Source organism: Pongo pygmaeus, chromosome 8 (assembly GCF_028885625.2).
Source record: "Pongo pygmaeus isolate AG05252 chromosome 8, NHGRI_mPonPyg2-v2.0_pri, whole genome shotgun sequence".
Taxonomy (NCBI): domain Eukaryota; kingdom Metazoa; phylum Chordata; class Mammalia; order Primates; family Hominidae; genus Pongo; species Pongo pygmaeus.
This window is the reverse complement of record NC_072381.2, coordinates 49213458-49233412: the sequence shown is the minus strand read 5'-3', so window position 1 is coordinate 49233412 and position 19955 is coordinate 49213458. Positions and strand designations below refer to the sequence as shown.

Sequence of the window (19955 nt, the reverse complement as noted above, 5' to 3'; positions counted from 1 at the left end):
AGGTCAAGGAGGCAGAGTGTGAGGTTTGTACCGTGCCTAGTGGTCACAGGCAGCCCAGCACGGCTTGGACCAGGAGCCAGAAGCTCCTGAAGGGTGTGACATCTGGCCTGGCCGGCCAAGGGGACACCTCAGGGGCTGGCTGAGGCCGTCTGGCAGCAGGTTCTGGCCAGCCCTCTGATCTGCCACTGTCTGGCAACCCCTGGCTGCCCAGAGCTGCCTGGATGCCTGGGCTAGCTCTGGCCTGGGAGCTGTAGAAGGGTGTCTGAGTTACTAAAGAGGGAGGACTAGGACTAGTGAGCCAGGACTAGTGAGGTCTTGGGTTTCCTGGGGCTGCCCTGCCCATTCCTGTGTTCAACAACAGAGGAGCACTGGGAATCCATCGGCCCTGGTCAGACGCTGATGGGTGGGAGAAAGTCCGGGAGCCAACCCAGTCTCAACTGCAGAACCCCCCAAAAAACAGCCTTACCACGATAAGACTTGCCATTAGGCAGTACAAATATGTTGAATTAGACCAAGACAGGGCCACAAAGCCCAACCAAGATTCCCACATGAAACATCAGAGGATGTGAATGACCGCAAGACTAGGGCTCCACTTGCCCTGCCCAGTGGGTGGTCCCCCAAGCCTAGGCCCTGCAGAGTCCAGCCAGTGCCCAAGGGCTGTGTTTGGCATCAGACATGTATTTAGCCCACATGATGTTTCAAGATTTGGGAAATTCCTCATGAAATTCCAGATAATCTATCGTCTTCTGAAAAATCAGAAAGGGTCTGGCTGCACCAGGCCCACGGTCCTGCACAGTAGGGATGGTTTGATCTGATGGGCGGCTGACTCCTTGAGTGGAGACCCACTCCCCACACCTGCACTGCCTGCGTGAGCATCTGAGCCTATAAGCCCCTGTGTAGCCCCACACCCCACTTTACAAATGAGAGCACTGGGGACCAGGGGCCACAGGTGAGACCCTGCAGATATGTGGCGGGACCAGCAGGGAACAGAGAGGGAGTGACTCCTCTCGTCCGCTGAGTGGTGTGGTGGGCGGACGAAGGACCTGTTCTCAGCAGCAGTTCACATGGACAAAGGTCTCGGGGGAAGGGGGAAGGGGGAAGACTCCCGAGGTGATTTCTGCCACTGGGAACTCTGGAAGGGATGTGCTGACCCTCTGCAAGGGAGATGACCTGGCTGCTGGTAACCTGGTCCCTGGCTCAGGGTCAGAGGTGAGTGATGAGAGTGACCATATAATTTATTGTCCAAACTAGGTCACTGCTGAGAGTGAAGGGGATGGTCTTCATCATTACCCTGAAACAACAGGTATCAGGCAGGGCCTCCCAGGGTACATGGTGACCCCATGAACAAGAGCAACAGGCTCACCTCGCGGTGTCTCAGCTGGAAGCTCTTGCCCTCATGGTAGCAGTTGTAGGTTTTCAGCAGGCCTAAGAGCTCTGACCTAGAAAGGGAAAGACACACGTGTACTCCTGGGGTGTGGCAGGGCCTCAGCTTCTGGCCTTTGGCTTCCCTGGCCTCTGTTTCCTCATTTGTAACAGGAGTCTGACAGCACCCTTCTCGTTGGCCAGGCATAACCGGAGGAGACCAGACTGTGCCATCGCAATGCACCCGGATGGTTTTGCACATGGCCCTGGTGGGGGACATAGGGGTGGGGCTGAGGAGGAGGCGAGACTCACGGGACAGGCCTGCGTCTGGTCCAGGATGTCCAGGGTGCCAAGACTTTCACTATCACAGGTAAGGCCCTGGCAGCCTCCCTGACCTCCACCTGTGTTGCTTCCTCACAGTAAATGCCCTGGACTTGCTTTCAGCATTGTACAGCCTCTTGCTTTTCCCCATATCACCTCCTACAAGGCCTGCTGTGGCTGCTGCAGGCCACCCTGAGGGGTGCCTGCTTCTTCCCCACCCTGACTTTCCGAAGGCGCAGTGGAAGGTGATGGTCCTGTGAGTAAGGCCCTGAAGTCTGCAGTAAGCCACTTTCCCTCAATGCTGTCTCCCTTTCCGAAGGGAAAGCCACAGCCCTGGCTAATGTTGGAGGAAGGGGAGGCCTGGACAGCTGCCTGAACCCAAGCTGGGCTCTGGGGGGCAGCAGGGCCAACAGACATGGGATGTGAGCCACACTGATAATTTCAGTCTTCTAGTACATGTTAGGAGGTGATACGGTTTGGATGTGTGTCCCCACCCAAATCTCATGTGGAATTGTAATTCCCAGTGTTGGAGGTGGGGCCAGCTGGGAGGTGTTTGGATCATGGGAGAAGATCCCTCATGAGTGGCTTGGGCCATCCCCGTGGTGATGAGTGAGCTCTTGCTCTGAGTTCACACGAGGTCTGGTCGTTTATAAGTGTGTGGCACCGCCCTCCACTCCCTCTCTCTTGCTCCTGCTTTCGCCACGTGAAGTGCCTGCTCCCCGTTCGCCTTCCAACATGACTGGAGGCTCCTTGAGGCCTCCCTGGAAGCCGAGCAGATGCCAGCACCACACTTCCTGTAAAGCCTCCAGAACCATGAGCCAACTAAACCTCTTTTCTTTGTAAATTACCCAGCTTCAGGTATTTCTTTATAGCAACACAAGAATGGCCTAATACAGAGGGGAAAATGAAACAGGTGAAATTAGCATTAATAACACATTTTATTGAACTCAATATATCTAAATTACTATTTGTCAACATGCAATCAATGTAAAAGTTATAATGAGGCCCTGTACACACTTATTTCGTATAAAGTGCCTGCCATCTGGAGCCTCTTTTCTATTGCCCATGCCTCCCAGCCATGGTCATGTGTGGCTGAGGGATCCCCTATTGGACAGGCTCAAAAAGAATCACCCCATCTCTGTCCCCCAGGGCACCCCATCAGATCTCTGAACAAGTGCTCAGAACCCCTCCACCTAAAGGCTGCCCAGGACGAGGGGGATGGCAAATGTGAAGACTCCCCCACCCAACCTGCACACCAAGGCTTACTTCTGAATGGACTTGCTGTCACTGATGGGCACGTGAGAACTCGGCAGACAGTCTTCCTTCATCTTCTCTTCCTCTTGTCTGCAGACCTAGGAGTTACTTGCTGGGAAGACAAGGAAGGGTGGACAGACAGGTGAGCCAGAGGAGTGCTGGCCAGTGCAGCACCCAACACCCGCAGCCCTGGCACAGACACCATCGGCCTTGGCATCACACCGCCTTGGCACAAGGTGGCTGCGGCTGAAAGGGTCTGGCCCAGACCCACATGGCCACATGTCAGTCAAGCTGCCCTTGGTTGGGCAAGGTCATGCTGAGCCAGTGACACTGGTCCTTTCAGCCGCCCACCCCAGAAGACTCTCCATAATCCCCAGGAATCCAGATCCATCTCCTAAGCATTTTAGACCACATGCTCCCTTCCCTTGGCAGGGACAGCCTGACTAATGGCTTCTGCCTCGGTTGCTCCTGCAATCCTCCAGAGCTACCCCAGGCCTCTCTCCTGCCTTCCCACTCAGCCAGGCAGTGGCCCATCACTGGCTGTCTTGGCAGTGGGTTAGTCAGCACTGTGTTCCTTATGTGCTGTAGATGGTTGGCATCTTCTCTGAGTTATCTCCTCCAGTCCCTACAACAATATTGTGAGGTGAGTATCACCATATTCCCATTTTACAGATGAGAAGACAGGGACAAGAGCTTAAGCACTTTGCCCAAGATTACCAGCAAGTAAGCAGCAAAGCCACTGTTCCAGCACAAGCATTCAGACCCCTGATTCTGGTCTCTTAGCACCTTCTCTATATCGATCATGGGCAGTGACTTAAACCCCCAAACTTTCCTTTCCTCGTCTATGCAATAAGGTAATCTCAAGCCCACAGGATCATTAGTGGATCCACACACACGCTGTTCACACACACTGTTCCACACACATACTGTTCCCTCTTTCCACGCACAGCCTTGATTGGTTTGAGGAGCCGCTCCTGCCCTCCCCAGGTTTCTTTCATGGACGGTAAATCCACCAGAGCTTTCTTGATCCTGTTGGCATCTGCACAGCTTCCTGTTCCTCTCTCTCCCGCGTGTCAATGTGGCCAAGGACTCTTATCAAGGCCTCCTACATGCTGGGCAGGGAGGTAAAGCTTCACACACACACACACACACACACACACACACACACACACACACACACACACACACACACACACATTCTCTCTCTCTCTCACACATACACTCGTACACACATACACAAAAACACATGCATACGCAATCACATGCACACACACATACACTCACACTCGTGCACACAGAAACACACACACTCACACTTAACACATACACGCTCACATGCACACACATGCACACACAAACACACACACATACATGCAAACACACACAATCTCATGCACACACACCCACACACACACACACTCCAGTGCTGACCTTGCCTCCACCTTCCATCTCCCAAGTTGCAGCTCAGGGCTGGGCGTGTTAGGACACACTGGGAGGGGGCACAGCCTGGGGCCACACCACATCCTTCCCAGGACAGAGCTCTGCTCATTCACAACTCCCCCACATCTGTTCACACAAACCCATCATGTCTTCCCGACCTGAGTGTGTGCAAATGCCACGGGGGGCGGGGGGCTCAAACTCAGCTCCACCTGCTGTCGTATTTATTAATGTCCTCAGAGCCCATCCCTGCAGAATGCCCATCTCCTCAGGCACTCACTCGGACCGGTCCAGTTTGCTCTCTCCCTCCTTGCTTGACACCCACAAATGTGACAAACCTGCCCTCTGTGCTAGCATCAGCCCTGCATGAGCCTGTGATGCAAGAGGCAGGGAAATAAGAGTTGGCCTGGAGAAGGGGAAGGATTTGAGGGAGTGGGCTTCCTGATGACCTCAGGATCATCCTATCCATACCTCCCCTCTGCCTTGCTCCAGAGTTAGGCACCTCAGGGCCTGGAGAGATGTCAGGCCCCCAGCAGCAAGGCCTGGAGCCGGGGACTTACTGCTGCATTTTTCTTGGCCAGGCAACAGGGATTTCAACATAAAGTTTCAGTTCCTTGGCACCTCCGCTTGCCCATGAAAAAAGTGATCTGCACCCCTTTCTGGGTAGTTCCTTATATACTTGCAAGGCAGAAGCCTAGTGCAGCCCAGGGTGAGCCATGGAACTGGGTTTCTTAGCCCACACTGCTTCTGTGGGTCTTCAGCATAACGAAGTATTGCTTTCAGCAAACTCATTACAGGAAGGGCTGGATTTACCCCAAAATTACAGGCGGTGTTTTTTTCTCTTGCCTTCCTCTGTATCCAGCTTCCACCCCAACTTCCTGCCCTAAGCCCTGGGCTCACTGAGCAGTTCACGGCTCCCCTAAGGGGCCCTATGCTTTTTTTCCCTTTTGTAGTGCTGTTCTCTGTTCAGAACCCAGAACTACTCCTGTCCTCTGATGTTAGCTCCTCCTGGAAACCCTTGCCAGAAAAGCCCCAGTCCATGTTGGGGCAGCCCCTCTCTGCCCCATCGTCTCTTCCCATTTCCCCACTGGGCCCTGCAGAACTCAGCTCTTGTTTAGACTTCCCTCCCAAGAGAACAGGAGCACGATGGGGGTGGGGGCGGGGGGTGCTTTACCACTAGTTTCCAGCCCCAAGCATAAGCCTGGCACATTGCAGGAAGTCCATACACGTTAAATTGCTGAATAAATACAAGAAGCTTCTAGATTCCCTCCAAGTCTACTCTTCCAAAGCTGTGCACATACAGCAGGAATAAATAATATAAAAGTCTCCAACGGCCACGGAGGTGACTCTGCTGAGGGACACTCGTCATGGGGTCCATGGGGAATGGGGGGCACATTCCTTCTCCGATGGGGCAACTCTTTTGGCGTTTCATAAGACGCCAGGAATCTGGATTTTTCGGGGCTATATTTCATTACTGAAAGGTGGCTGGCTGGCAGAGGCATGCACTGTCCCTGGAATGCCCGTGTGGTCACTCATCACCCCGGCCCTCTGCAGCTAGCTGGGGCTGTGGGCCTCATTCTGACCACTGAGCTGTGAACAAAAGTGTTGTGGGTCCCTTCTAGGCCAGCAGCTTTAAGAGCCAGTGCACAACCCTCCAGTTCTCCTGCCTCCACCGTGGTGACCCAGAAAGCCATGTGTTTCAAGCCGCGTGCAGCTACTCGATGGTCAGCCTGGGTCCCTGAGTGACTGTGGACCAGAACTGTCTGCCAACCCACACTGGATATGGACTGAGAGGGAGAAATAAACCTCTGCCGTGACAAGCCACTGGTGTATCAGGGATTTGTTACTGCAGCATAACCCAGACCAAGTCTCATGCAATACATAATCTAATCAAAACAACATATATTTAATGTAATATTTTATATTTAAATATGTTTATAAATAAACTAAACACCTTTGCAAGACAGATACACCTAGTGGTGAGACAGGAATAATACAGATGTTCGCAGGAGAATAGAAAATTCCAGGCAGCCGTTTCACATGACCAGCAAAAGGAAACTGTTAAAATAGGGGTCATAAGAAGCTAGGGGTCATAAGACTTTAAAAAAATCAGAGTGTGGGCCAAGCTGGCTAAGACCAGCTGAAACCAACACGGTGCTGGATTCGACCTAGGTTGCTTCTAGGACCTCACTATACGCTCATTAACCAGGCAACTCTCTGGGATGCTAAATCACACACCCACAGGCACCGTGACAGTTCCAGAACACCCATATTTGATGTAAAAATGGGTGGCACCACAGTTTCAAGAAAGTTCCACCTTTTTCCAGGAATCTTCTTGGATATTGCACCCCTTGGTTAAAGAAACCCATAAAGGTAGCAGCTCCCAACCCCCTTGCACACTCTCCCTTCTTGACTGTGTACTCTCACTATTTTCTGACTCGTATGGGAAGGAATTCAAGGAGTCAAGAGCCTGGACATCAGCTGGGGTTGAAGTCTCACCAGGGTTTGGGGACCTCTCCTAGTCCACTGGACAGTGAGGCTCCAGTTTGTGACTTCTGATTCACGACATGGCATGATTTACATTTACTTCCAGTCTCCTATAGCGTGTGGGGAAGAAGTTCATTTTGCCATATGTAGTAGGAACACTTAGAAGTGGAATTTCCCATAAGTCAGGCAGTGGTTACTTATTCATAGAAAATGCTTCCTAAAGAGCTCTGGGGTGCTTCGTTGCATGCCTTCTCCTCTCTGGGCCTTAATTTTCCCATCTGTACAACAAGAATATTGACCTCCAATGGGTTTGAAATTTTCTTAACTGTGGAACTCTTTGTTCAAATAGAAAATGTATGCAAAACAGATTAAAGGGGATTGCCGTGGTTGACAGTGAGGTGGTGGTGGCAGAGAGCCTTATCTCCTAGGGCTCTGGGTAATACTACTTGAAAAGCATGGTTCTCCCTCACTGGCCTTCAGGAGTGCTTTTCCCCTGCACGCCTGCTTATTTATAGGACACAACCAACATGTTGAGTGTCTCCGGCCGTGACTGAATGGCACCAGCTGGGGGCGGCTGCTCAGAGGAGAGAGACCAGGAGGAAAGTAAAGGAGAGTCCTAGGCTGCAGATGGCAAAGTGAAGGGATAAAGGGCAAGGTGGGCTTGTAGGGTAAACAGCTGGGGCAGAGAACGGGGCACGCCATCCCAGGGGAGGGTGGGGGGGTCAGCGAGCAAGGCTGAGGGAGGTGGCTCAGGGCCCACTGCAGCAAAGGGAGGCTCTTCCAGCTTGCTGGGCTGGGTCTTGAGCCTTACAGGGTGGGAACCTTGGCTCCCCACAAAGAGAGTCTCTCCTTTGAGAGAGGCACACATTTCTGTGTCCTCCAGCACTCATTAGCTTCATGGCCCTAAGTAAGGGAAGGAGAGGAAAATATTTTATCCCCAACATATATTTCTTTGACGTATTCTTAAATGGCTGCCACTTGCTCATCCTGAAAGAAGTGGCTGGCAGAGTGTCTTCAGTGGGAAAACTTGCATCTGTAGAGAATCTCCATTAATGCAGCCAGGGCCCCTCCCCTTTCCAGGTCTTTCCCCACATCCAAGAGAGACTGAGAATCCACACCTTTAAAAGTCTCTTTGAGGGAGGCTTCATCTACATAACGAGGTCGCTTTCACTAGCCAAGCCTCTCCTCCTTCCATAGCCTGTTTCACCAGAATCTAAGCCCCATTCTTTCTGTAACCTCAAAATGGTGTATAAGTCTCTGTTACTCACTGGGAAGCTGGACCATCATTCTGAAGGCTCCCATGCATGCACCTTAAGTACATGTGTATGCCTTTTCTCCTATTAATCAATCTGCCTCATGTCTGTGATTTTTAGTGAAACTTTAAGGGGCCAAGAGCCTATGGCTCCCACAAAAGTCACTTGGTCTCTCTGGTTCTCAGACCCAACACCGCAAGAAGACCTGTTTTCCCTGAGCTCCAGGATCACTCACAGAATTCCACTGCAGATCTCAACACTGTGCTTGCGCCCTATCCCCTTTACCAGACTTTCATTCATTTTGATGAATTTCATTCGTTTTGACATCACATCTACAGGAAGCTGCATGAGTACCTAAGGGGTGTCCAAAAGACAGCTGTGGCAGGAGCAAGCTGCAAGGGGGAACACGCACACCCAACAGGAGAGGAAAGGGAGCCATCTCTCTATTTGGAGCATTTTCCTGGAACAGCCTTTTGCATTGAATCTCCAAGTGCACTGGGTGGGGCCTTTGAGAATCTCTGCCGGAGTATTTTTCAGTCTTTTATAAACAGCACAACCTTATCTTGAAATTAGATCCTACGTAGAAGCCCAATACACAAATGGATTAAAGCGAGGCTGCATGGGTGGCAGCAGGAGTCAGGAGAGGATGGGCTGGGGCTGGCCTGCCACCCAGGCTCAGGCTCAAAACCACAGAGTGACAGATGCAGTTGGACAGGCCAAGTCGGCCAGCAGGCCCTCCCCTCCCCCCAGCCGTGCCATTCTGCTGGGAAAGTACAGCTTTCTTTGTCTGGGCCTGTTTCCCTCCCCCAGGTCCCAGGACACAGCTCAGGCCTCCACGCCTGTTTCCCAGGCTGGAGGACACTCTGTCCCCAACCAGAGTGATCAGCTGCAGCCAGGGCTGTCTGTACCCCAGAGGAGGCTCCCTGGGCGGCATGCCAGCCACGGCTACCTGTCCCAGTGAACAAGCAGTGAGTTGTTCTCCCTTTCCACTTCAGCAGCTGCTCTGCCAGCCGTGCAGAGAGAGACAGCCTGCTGTCACTACTGAGGGACAAAGGCCACCGAGGGCTTTAGAGCTGCTAGGCATGGGTCGTCTTTCCTTTTTTGTGTTTGTGGGGAAAGTTATTACAGAAGAAGTGACTGTGATTCTTCCAGTCACCCCCAGGGTCCAATTCCTACAGGCCAGTGGCAAAAGGAACAGAAGATGCCGAGTGAAGTGAGGCTTTCGTGACATGAAATTGAGTACACTTGAAAGACTTTTAAGACTGTGCTGCCTGCTTTTCCTTCTGACAGTGTCCCTTCTTACATAAAACATGGCCAACACAGATGTGGTGTCCTCACTTGGCAAAAGGGAAAACGTACAGGCATCCAAATTAAAATGTTCTAAGCATGTCTGTGAAGTCTGAGAGCTTGGTTACCTCTGTTTTCACATTTCCTGAAATTGTGATTTTTATTTTCTTATTTCAGCATGATTTAAATCAAATAGGTCATAAAGAAAGTGACCTGGGAAGCAAAAGAAAGGAGGACAAGTATGTGGGGCACAGCTGGGGGCCTGAGCTGCTCCCGCTGGAGGAGGACAGCAAGTGCAGGCCACAGAGCAGGTGCAGGCCACGCTGCCAGCATTCCTGGGGGGACTAAGTTCCTGGCTGCAGTCTGTGGCTACCACATTTGAATTGCCAGCCACAACGGCAGCAGGGCACAGAGGACAATGAACCTTTAAAAGGCCCCTCCCAGCACCTGTTAGCCAGCAAATGGCAGGAGCCTGGCCAGGGAAGAAGTTGCAGTGTCTGCCGACACCAGGTGCCTCTGAGGGGGTACCCTCAGCCAAGCATTTTTGTGGTGAGAGCCGGCTGTCTGGTTGTAGATGGCAGGCAGCGACTCAGCAGCTGCTGCTCCCACCTCCTTCCACACTGCTGTCCCCTCCTACTGCCCAGTTCCAATCACCAGACCCCTCCTCTCCACTCCCACCATCATCCCTCTGGCTCAACTCACTCCTCCCTGCCCCAGAAGACTCTGCACTGTCCAGGTGGGGGTGATGGAGACCAGGGGAGTCCAGGAGAGGTGGGCACAGAGCTCCCCTCCACCTCCACTCCCGCCTTGCCCTGGACTGACCACACAGGCCCAGCTCACCTTTACTCCCCACTGCGGTTCTGGCCTCTCACTGACAGGTCTCTTTGAGTCCAGTCCAGCATCCAGGCTTCCCTGATACAGCTCCCCTTCCTCTGAGAGCCTGGCCCTGAGCACCCATGTAGATCGCAGACCAGCCTTCCCAGTGGGCAAGACTTCTGGCTTCTGCCCTTGTTTCAAGGCAAAGCAATTTGGGACAAGAAAACCATTTCCAGTCCTCCTGCTCCCCCCTTGCACCTTAAACATACATTCTCTGCTCCTGGAACCCCCTGAACCACTCCTCAACTTCCCCACCAACCAGGCTCACCTCCAGCCTATGGAAGAGAAGATCCACAGAAACGAAGATCTTCTTAGCTATGGTTTTTGGGCCAAACATGTGCTCAAAATGGGCACTGTCCAATATCCTGATTGCCTGGGGCTGGGAGTGCAACGCAGAGGGGCAGACCCCTCTGGGTGCCTGCTGCTGCAGGGCTGCTCTGGAGGCTCTCTACGGCTGCCCTCTCCTGTGCTGTCCACTGCCCCAGGCCTGTGTGCCACATGTCACTGCTGGGGACATAAGGGCCCTGTGAGAAAAAAGGGTCTCAGAATCTTTTGGGTCATAGAATCCCTTGGAGTCTCTTGAAAGCTTAGTGCACTCTCCCCAGAAAATGCATGTATGTGCATGTTGTTGCAATCTGCATCCATGTGCAAACACACACACAATTTGCATATCACTGCAGGGGGATGAGACAGCTCTTGTCCATGTAATCCCAGATCCCCAGATCCTAGGTTTAGAATCTCTGCTGAAACCTGTCACAGCAAGAAAGAGGAGGCAGAGGAACGTCATAGAGCCTTGCATGTGAGTTTTGCTGTGGCATTAACTTGGCCTGTGATCCTAGCATGTTGCGCCGTCTCTTGGGCCTCAGTTTAGCCAGAGCTGTTGTGGCAGCTGATAGAGAGTCTTCAGGGCTCTTCCCAGCACTGCAGCTATGGGGCTCAATGACACCCCACCTCTGCTTCCCAAGGTCAGGCAGGACAAAGGGAGGGGGTTCCAGGCCTCTTCCTCAACAGTATATCCTAGGGAAGAAGGTGGGACAGCCAGAAAAGGAGACCCCGGGAACTACAAGTTTCTCTTTAACAAAAATAAGAAAACTGTTGAAGCTTTAGGAAGTGCAGCCACTTCTTATTTGATTTTCTTTATTTTAAAACAATTTCCCCAAACATACTCTATGAGAGAATAACCACCTAGCCTTTGCAAGGCTCTGGGTTCAAAGCTCTGCTCTGTGACTGCCTGGCTGTGTTACCTTAAGCAAGTCCAGTTCCCTCTCTGAACCTTGGGCTCCTCATCAATTAAATAACTACAATCCTCGATGCCTTCTGTGAAGACGAATGAGGAGACCTGTAAGATGGACCTTGTATGGGGCTCACTCATAATGAAAAGAGGCTCCCATTACTATTCTTATTGACACTGGGAGTCGGGGGCTCTGGAGAGACAGTGGAGCCCCAGAGATGGGAATGTGAGGCCTCCCTGCAGGAGTGGCCATGAATGAGGAGAGAGTCTGAGCTGACACCTGAAACCAGGCCCCAGACCCCAGGGGCCCAGGGCAGAGGGCTTTCTGGCAGATCCCCTAGTTAGGGTCTCCCCTTTGAGGCTTTGCACTTCCAGAATCTGAACTCTGACACACACCCAAGTTTCGTTCATGTTTTTTGTTATCTGTTGTGGTCCACTTGGTCCTGACCCAAGGCGACCCTGGACCTTGATTCTGTTCTCGACCTCCAGGCTACCCACTGGAGCTTCATGGTGGAAATACAGCCTCATCTCCTGAGTTTCAGATAGACACTTTAATCTGTAGCATCAAACTTTTTATTGTCAAATCACCAGCACTACACACTGAGAGAATTATGGCTAGAACTAATGACAACAGCCTTCACATACACTGACAAAGTGCTGAAACAGCCCATGACAATTTCCGGCCAGCATTTTTTTAACCTAAGTTTAATGAATTTCATCTCTCCTCTTCTCTCGCTTCCTCTTTCTCCTCTGACCCTCTCCCTTCCTGTCTTCTCCCCTAACCTGCTGTCCTGGCAGCAGTAGCTAAGGAACCACACAGAGGAACAGAAGGCAGGACGGTTTACATTTACCTGTTACTTCACCAATTCACTTCTAACTTTAAAAAAAAAATGGTTTCTGGCAACAAATCCTGATTGACACCTTAGTACTGTGGGCAGTTAAACTACAGCAAAGCCAGTGAGGGGCTCCTCTGTGAGTGCACAGCATAACTTTGGAGTCTAACCTGCTTGGGTTCAAATTCCAGAAGCCCAGCCCTTATTTGCTGTGCGACCTTATTTAATTCCTATGTGAAATGGGGCTCCTGAAGCTGTCCTTACTGTGTTTTAAGAAAGTGCTGGCCCTGGCTTGGGCACTGATTCTGGTGTGAGAGGAGGCCTCCCTCCCTCCGCCGTGCCAGGTTAATGAAAACACTGAGGCATCTTTTGGAAGTGGGAAGTGCAGGACGGGACCAGAGTCAGGAGCCCAGAAGAGCAGGGCAGTAGGCAGGCTGACCTTCGGAGACTAGGGGTGAAGAGCAAGAGACTCGGGGGCACAGCAAGCCCTTGGGTTCAAATCCTGGCTCCATCACCAACTCATCCGGTAAAGGTGGACAATTTTATAACTCTTTAAGCCTCAGTTTTCTCATCTGAAAACGGGATAACGAGAGTAGGACTCTTACTTGCTGTGAGGAGTAAGAGGCATATCGTGTTAAAGCATTTGGCCCAGAGCAAGGCAAACCCTCTACAGACAGCGATTGTGAGACAGACCCCCTTGCTGCTATTATCTTGGCGTTCGATTTCCATCAGTGAAATCAGAGTTGTGCCAGAGGCCTCTAGGCTCTCTCCCCAACTCTAGGATCAGTGCTTCTAGGGAACTGGTTAAGGACAAGGTGAACAAAAAAGGTGTAGCCAGTGGCCGCGCTCACCTGTCGTGCTCAGGTTGTAGCCCCTAAAGTGCTTAACAGAGGTGCCAGGCGCAGTGCCCACTCTCAGCAATGAGCCCGAGGACCGCAATGCGCAAGGCTGGCAGGGGGAGGGACCCTGCGCGCTGCGGCCGAAGGGCACAAGTGCCCAGGCTTCAGCGTCCCTGCCTGGTAGCAGTCCTGGGTCGGAGGGGATGCTCCATGGACGTCCAAGCACTCTCCTGCTCGTTCATCACTCACCGTCCAGCCATCGCGCAGTCCAGAAGCCACTGCATGTGTCGTGTCCTCGCTTGCACCGGAGCTGCGCCCGCAGCGCCTGCTGAACCCAGGCTTCAGCTGCTCGGGGCCAGGCCCGCCCCTCGCCCCGCCCCTCGCCATCCGCCCCGCCCCTCTCCCCGCCTCTCGCCCGGCACGGCCAATGGTGCCGCCCCGGTCTCTCCGTCCCGCCCCGAGCACGCCCCTCACTCCGCACCGACCAATGGCACCGCCCCGTCTGCCCCGCTCTGGGAACGCCGGTAGGGTCCGAGCGCCGGGCGGTGCCCGAGGGGCGGTGGGGATGGCTTGGGGCCTGCGACCTGCCAGGTGTCCCCAGGCCATTGTTCAGCTCGCCGCGCGCTCCTGAGTTCCCGAGAGCTCCCCGGGACGCGCGGAGAAAGCAGCCCGACTCAGCCCCGAGAGGTTCGGTGTGCGGGCGGCGGCCAGGGACTTTGCGGGGTAGCGCGGACTCCTGGACTTCCAATGAAGGCCGCTGCGCAGGCGCTGCAATCACTGCAGGCACTTGTCTGCATGCCTGGTGGGGCTTGGAGTCTGGGGAGGCTTATCTGTAAAGCCCAGAGCATTTGCTATTTATTGCTCAAGGGGCACCTTTGTACAGTCTGGCTGTTTGCTTGGCATGGCCTCTTAGAACTCCTTATCGTTTAAGAAATCCGATCTGGTGAATAAGAAGTTAGTCTTTCTCTCCCAGTCACTGCCTCCTGGACGAATATTTGCCAGCACGGAGGCAGAGAGGACAGAAAACCACAAGCCATTTGGGGAACTGGGAACAGTTCAGTGTTTCTGGGGTGTGGGGGTGGCAAGGCGGGGGATGAGGTTGATGGAAAACATTTGCAATTTCTGCTTTATCTCACGATTCCCAGCTCTGACCTCTGGACCTGTTCTCTCCACCCGAAACATAAATAATTTTAGTTTCATTCAGTGTGCGTTTCCTAATATTTTTAGGGTCTCATGGCCATTTTAGAATCTGATATGGATCTTCTAGAAAGTGCAGGTGGCCACATGCACCAAAATCAGCCTGGGATTTGAGTCTCATGGGTCCCTGAACTTTGACTTAGAGGGGCTGTGCTAATGCTTGTATGGCTGCTGTATGACTTATGTTGCAACCCCCACCTGCAAAAAGTGACAGGACTGAAGATACCCAGTCCAGGGGCCCTCCCATTTCTGCGTTTGCTTGAATTTTTGGAGAATGGCCCATCCGTTGACAGCTCTGAGGGTCTCTGTGGTTGGTGACCACAGCCCTCATCAAAGCTGAGACAAATAATTGGGTGCTTCCAAGAGTTTTTTAAAAGTGGGTAAAATTCAATATAACTGTCAGCCTCTGAGCATGAGATCCTAAGAATTTAATCACTCCTGATAGGAGAAGTAAACACAGCACCAGGGTGACATAACAGTTTCCCTGGGCTGTCCGGAACTCGAGTGTGAATCATTCTCTCTGACCTAATTATGCTGTTCACAGGGCCATGACTGGCTCTGAGTGAGGACTGGGTTTGGGACAGCAACCCCATGTGTCCTGTGCACCCATTGCGGGCTCAGACACTATGCTAGTGCTTTACATTGGGAATCCCAGGCAATTCCCCCAGCATTCCTGGGCAGTTAGTGTTACTGCTTGCATTTTTTAAAATTTCCATTTTTATTTTAGATTTAGGGGATACATGTGCAGGTTTGTTACAATTGTACATTGTGTGGTACTGAGGTTTGGGATTGATCCTGTCACCCAGATGGTGAGCATAGTACCCAATTGGAAGTTTTTCACCCCTTGCCCCGCTAGTCTCCCTCCCACTTTTGAAGTCCCCAGTGTCTATTGTTTTTATCTTTATGTCTAGGTGAACCCGATATTTAGCTCTTGCTTGTAAGTGAGAACATGTGGTGTTTGATTTTCTATTTCTGCATTAGTTCGCTTAGGATAATGGCATCCAGCCGCATCCATGCTGCTGCAAAGGACACGATTTTATTCTCTTTTATGGCTGTGAGTGCTTGCATTTTACATCAGACACAAGTGTCCATTGTCAGCGTCCTCAGTTCCCCCAGAAGGAGGGGTCACCTTTTCTTTCAGGGTTCAGTAGAACTGGGTGTGGTCTCCAGCTCACTTATGGTGGAGGCTGCGGATACTGTTGGTTGTCAGCCAATGTCCATTTCCTTCTTTGGAAGAAAGAAAGAGAGATAGGAAAGAAAGAAAAGGACAAGAAGGAAGGAAGGAAGAAAGGGAAAGAAGGAGGGAGGGAGGAAGGAAGGACAGAAGGAAGGAAGGAAAGGAGGGAAGGAAGGAAGGAAAGGAGGGAAGGAAGGAGGGAGGGAGGAAAGAGGGAAGGGGGAAGAGAGGAAAGAGAGAAGGAGGGAGGGAGGGAGGGAAGGAGGGAGGGAAAGGAGAGAGAAATACCAACTTGTCTGTAGTAGCAACATGTCAGCCCCTAGTTATGGCTTTTGCCCACTTGTATTTTTCATACTCTACTTACAACCCAATAGTGGGTCATGAAATTAATTTAGTCGATGATGTGACTAGTACTTCAAAAATGCAAGGGAAAATATCAGTGTACAGCACAAATAGTAAATATAAGTTGTGTTTTGTGGAACTTTTTGTTTGCATTGTTTATGTTTCAGTTATGTGTGCTTTTTACTGTGGGTTACAGTTAAAAAAAACAAAACAGCTGTCTAAGTCTTGACAGTCCTTTTCATAGCTTTTTTTCAGTGAAGCTAGAAGTGGCCATACGACCTACTTCTGGACGCAGAGACGGGGGAAGGTGTCCTGGGGGAGGAGAGATCTGAGGGATGGTGAAGATAACTTTTGCTTTTCTGGTAGAAAGAGCAGATGTCTCTCCTGCCTGCCTGTCTCAAATGAGGACATGATGTGTAACATCTGGAGCATTGGCAGCCATGTTGAGATCATAAAGCAACATGTCTGCATGCTGAGGCTGGCAGAGCATAAAGATCAAAGGTGTCTGGATCCTTCTTAACATCATGGAACTTCTGCACCATCCCTGCACTGCCTACTCCAGACTCCCTACCATGGAGAAAAATTAGCCCCTATTTCTTCAAGGCAGAGGTTGGTAAACCTTTTCTGTACAGGGCTGGATAGTAAATATTTTAGGCTTTGCGGGCTAAATGGTCTATGTCACAACTACTCACCACTACTGGGGTAGTTTGAAAGTAGCCATAGACAATATGAAAACCAAAGGACATGGTTGTGGTTCTCATAAAACTATTTTAAAAAATGGTTGGCTGGGCTATAGTGTGCCAACCCCTTCCCTAGATGATCTTGTCCCCTGATTGTCTCTCTGACCTCATCTCCTCCTACTGCCTGTCCTCCTCCCTGCTCTGATCACACTGTTTCTCCCACACACGCAGCCTTTTCCTGTCAGGGTCATTCCTTCCCTTGGAGGGCTCTTTCCCCAGATGTCCACAGCGCTCCCTCCTTCCCCTGCTTCAGGTCTTTAATCACAAATCACCTCCTTTTTAAGGCCTTCCCTGGGCCCTCTGTAAAATGCCCGTCCCTGACCCATGCATACCACTCTGGCATGCTGTATATTCCAGTCTTTATCATGAGCTCCTAGAGGAAGAGACGCTATGTTTCCTTAAAAACTGATTCTGTCTGGATTGTCACAATGTTTAATCAATATCTGATGTATGATTGATTTCTTTTTTCTTTTTGCCAGATTCAGGTAAGAAAACAGACTCAGGGAGGCCGAGTTCCCCCTCCAAATGACATGTGCAGATAGTGGTAGAGTCCAGGTTTGTGCCTGGTGGCCCAATGTGGTGGTGTCTGTACCACCGGGAGTGAGGGAAAAACAACATCTACCTCTAATGGAACACACTGGGTCTCAGGGGAGCCCAGGCCACACAGAAGTTCCTGCAAGACTCCTTGCTCCAGGGTGCCACCCCAGTAAAGGAGGCCTTTGGGAGTGCATTAAGTGAGCAGGGCATCCTGTTCATCTTGGGCAGTTGCATTCTTTTTGGCCTTCCTACCTCAGAAAGACTTAGGAAATGCTGTTATTCTGCAAACAGTTTGGACTGACTTGTAAGATCCATAAAAAGACAAATGGAAACACTCATGAGCCAATGTTTTTATGAAAGAGCCACAAAGGATAAATTTATGTTTGATTCGCAAGTAGGGAAGCTCATAAGAGCCTAAAAGCTTGATAAAGCCTACTGGGCCCGTCTGTCAGGCAGGCTGCTCTGTGTGGTTTTGGCTTGAGGCATCTTGGCATCAGGGCACAGCTTCCAAAAGACCGAAAAATTACCTTCTTCCCTTTGGTGCTCCCAGGGGGAAATGCCTGGGTACAATCGCATGTTGTTGAGATGTAATTTAGATTTTGGAATCCTGAAAAATAGGTTTATATATCTTGATGTAAATGATATTAATAATGAGAACCATTTTCAAGCCATTCTCTTAAGACAGTAAATGAGATTTTGAATTAATTTCTGATCAATCTGATTGATTCCTTAAGGCCTTTTATGGATGGCTTTATGTGATTTTTTTCCTTCTTCATTGTATCCAACATTAAATTAAAAACAAATGATTTTTACTTTTCTTTCTTTCTTTCTTTCTTTCTCCTCTCTCTCTCCCTCCCTCCCCCTTCTTTCCTTCCTTCCTTCCTTTCTTTCTCTCTCCTTCCTTCCCTCCATCCTTCCTTCCTTCCTTCCTTCTTTCCCTCCCTCCCTGCTTGCTTGCCTTCCTTCCTTCCATCTCCTTCCTTCCTCCCTTCTTCCTCCCTCCCTCCCTCCCTCCCTCCCTCCCTCCCTCCCTCCCTCCTTTCTTTCTTTCTTTCTTTCTTTCTTTCTTTCTTTCTTTCTTTCTTTCTTTCTTTCTTTCTTTCTTTCTTTCTTTCTTTCCCCTTTCTCTCTCTCTCTCTCTCTCCTTTTTTGGCAGGTCTTGCTTGCTCTGTCCCCTAGGGTGGAGTGCAGTGACAATCACAGCTCACTGCAACCTCGACCTCCTATGCTCCAGCGATCCTCCCACCTCAGCCTCTTGAGTAGCTGGAGCTATAGCCATGTGTCACCACACCCAGCTAATTTCTAAATTTTTTGTAGAGACAGGGTCTCTCTATGTTGCCCAGCTGGTCTCTAACTCCTGGACTCAAATGATGCTCCTGCTTCGGCCTTCCAAAGTGCTGGGAATTCAGGTGTGAGCCATGATGCCCCACCACAAATGACCTTTTCAAACAATTTTTCAAAAAGTCTCTGTGATTCCAAATGTGTATTCTTTGGAAAACAGATGATGGTTGTGCGTGCTTGGCAGGAAGAGACCACGTACAGAACGTTTCTTGCTCTGTTTGCTTTGGTGAAATCCTTGAGCAATGAGGTCATCCCATTGCATGATCTTAACATACAGAAGACTTTGTATTTACCATCAATTTTCAGGTGAATTCTCCAAAAATCTGCATACCACTTATCTTTCCTTTCTACGTGAAATAGTTTTCATTAACTCCATTTGTTAGCATATAAATAATAACTTTAGGTTAATATATTTTACTCTTCAACCCATACCAGAAGCAGGCTAGAAATGATAATTTATTCTCCAAATGCACATAAAGTTTAATGATATATGCTGCATAAGTGCCTTCTTGTTAAACACACACACACAAATGCACAGGTTTTATGTATTATTTTTCCGTTATTATTATGCTTTAGAAAAGCCTTTGCATGCCACCCTGCAGAACTAATAAGTGCCTGAGCACAGGGTTTCCTAGGATGGGGGGAGCTTGCTTTAAAAGATGGTATAGTTAAAAATTGCTGCTGAAACTTGCTTTTGAGGAAAAAATAAGTGCTTGGCTCAAGCACTTTCTTTACTTGGTCTCTGAGAAAAGGGTGAGCTATCTAACACATGCCTACTCCGAACACATCTGTGAGGACAAGGATGGTCTGAAAGCCCACATGCAAAGAACATAACTAGGCCTGGTTTGTTGATAGCTTTTTCCCTTTATCCTCACCTCCCTATCTTCCTGCTACTGGAAATTATCTGTCTATCTATCTATCTATCTATCTGTCTATCTATCTATCTATCTATCTATAGATTTATGCAACAGAACAAACTGGAAGGCTGGAAAAGGACATCTCTCCACTTTCCTAGGCTGCCCCTGCCTCTCCAGGACTGTGTCACCTCCCCACCCATCCACACTTTACCACCCTTCTACCTTTGCCTTGGGGCTATTCTCCTGTGGGGCACAGATAGTGTGGGGCTGCTGGTAAGCTGATTATTGTTAATGGACGTTGTAACTGCTGTGAGTTGATAACATCTTAAAAATAAGACAAAAATAATTACAGTGATGCAAGACTCCTGAACAAACTGCATTTTCAATATAACTCTAATTTTAACAACATCAGAAAGCAGCTTTATGTTGTTCAATATTTTGATCATTTAACAAACAGCAACACTGTAAAAGGAAAGTAGGCACAAAACAGTTCAGTGTAGGAGGGTTTACAGAAGGACGGCGCTTCTCAAAGGAGAATGTCTTAAAAATGGATTTTCCTCCACAAAGAGCCTGGTGTTGCAGCT

General features: G+C 50.2%; 1 protein-coding gene across 6 annotated transcripts in view; it reads right to left on the bottom strand.

Annotated features, from left to right (window-relative positions):
• RASSF4 (Ras association domain family member 4) overlaps positions 1-13555 on the bottom strand; it is a 35130-nt gene extending 21575 nt beyond the window's left edge. The window contains exons 1-4 of one of the 6 annotated variants that reach the window (XM_054435148.2): positions 13193-13540; positions 11075-11294; positions 2950-3049; positions 1364-1439 (exon numbers count right to left, since the gene is read on the bottom strand). In XM_054435148.2, the coding sequence (XP_054291123.1) occupies positions 1364-1439; positions 2950-3011 (138 nt within the window). In that variant the 5' untranslated portion in view covers positions 3012-3049; positions 11075-11294; positions 13193-13540. Of the gene's footprint in view, positions 1-1363; positions 1440-2949; positions 3050-11074; positions 13155-13192 lie in introns of those variants that run through there. The other 5 variants (XM_054435149.2, XM_054435146.2, XM_054435145.2 and 2 more) reach the window with 5 other exon arrangements.
• Between the last annotated feature and the right edge of the window lie 6400 nt (positions 13556-19955).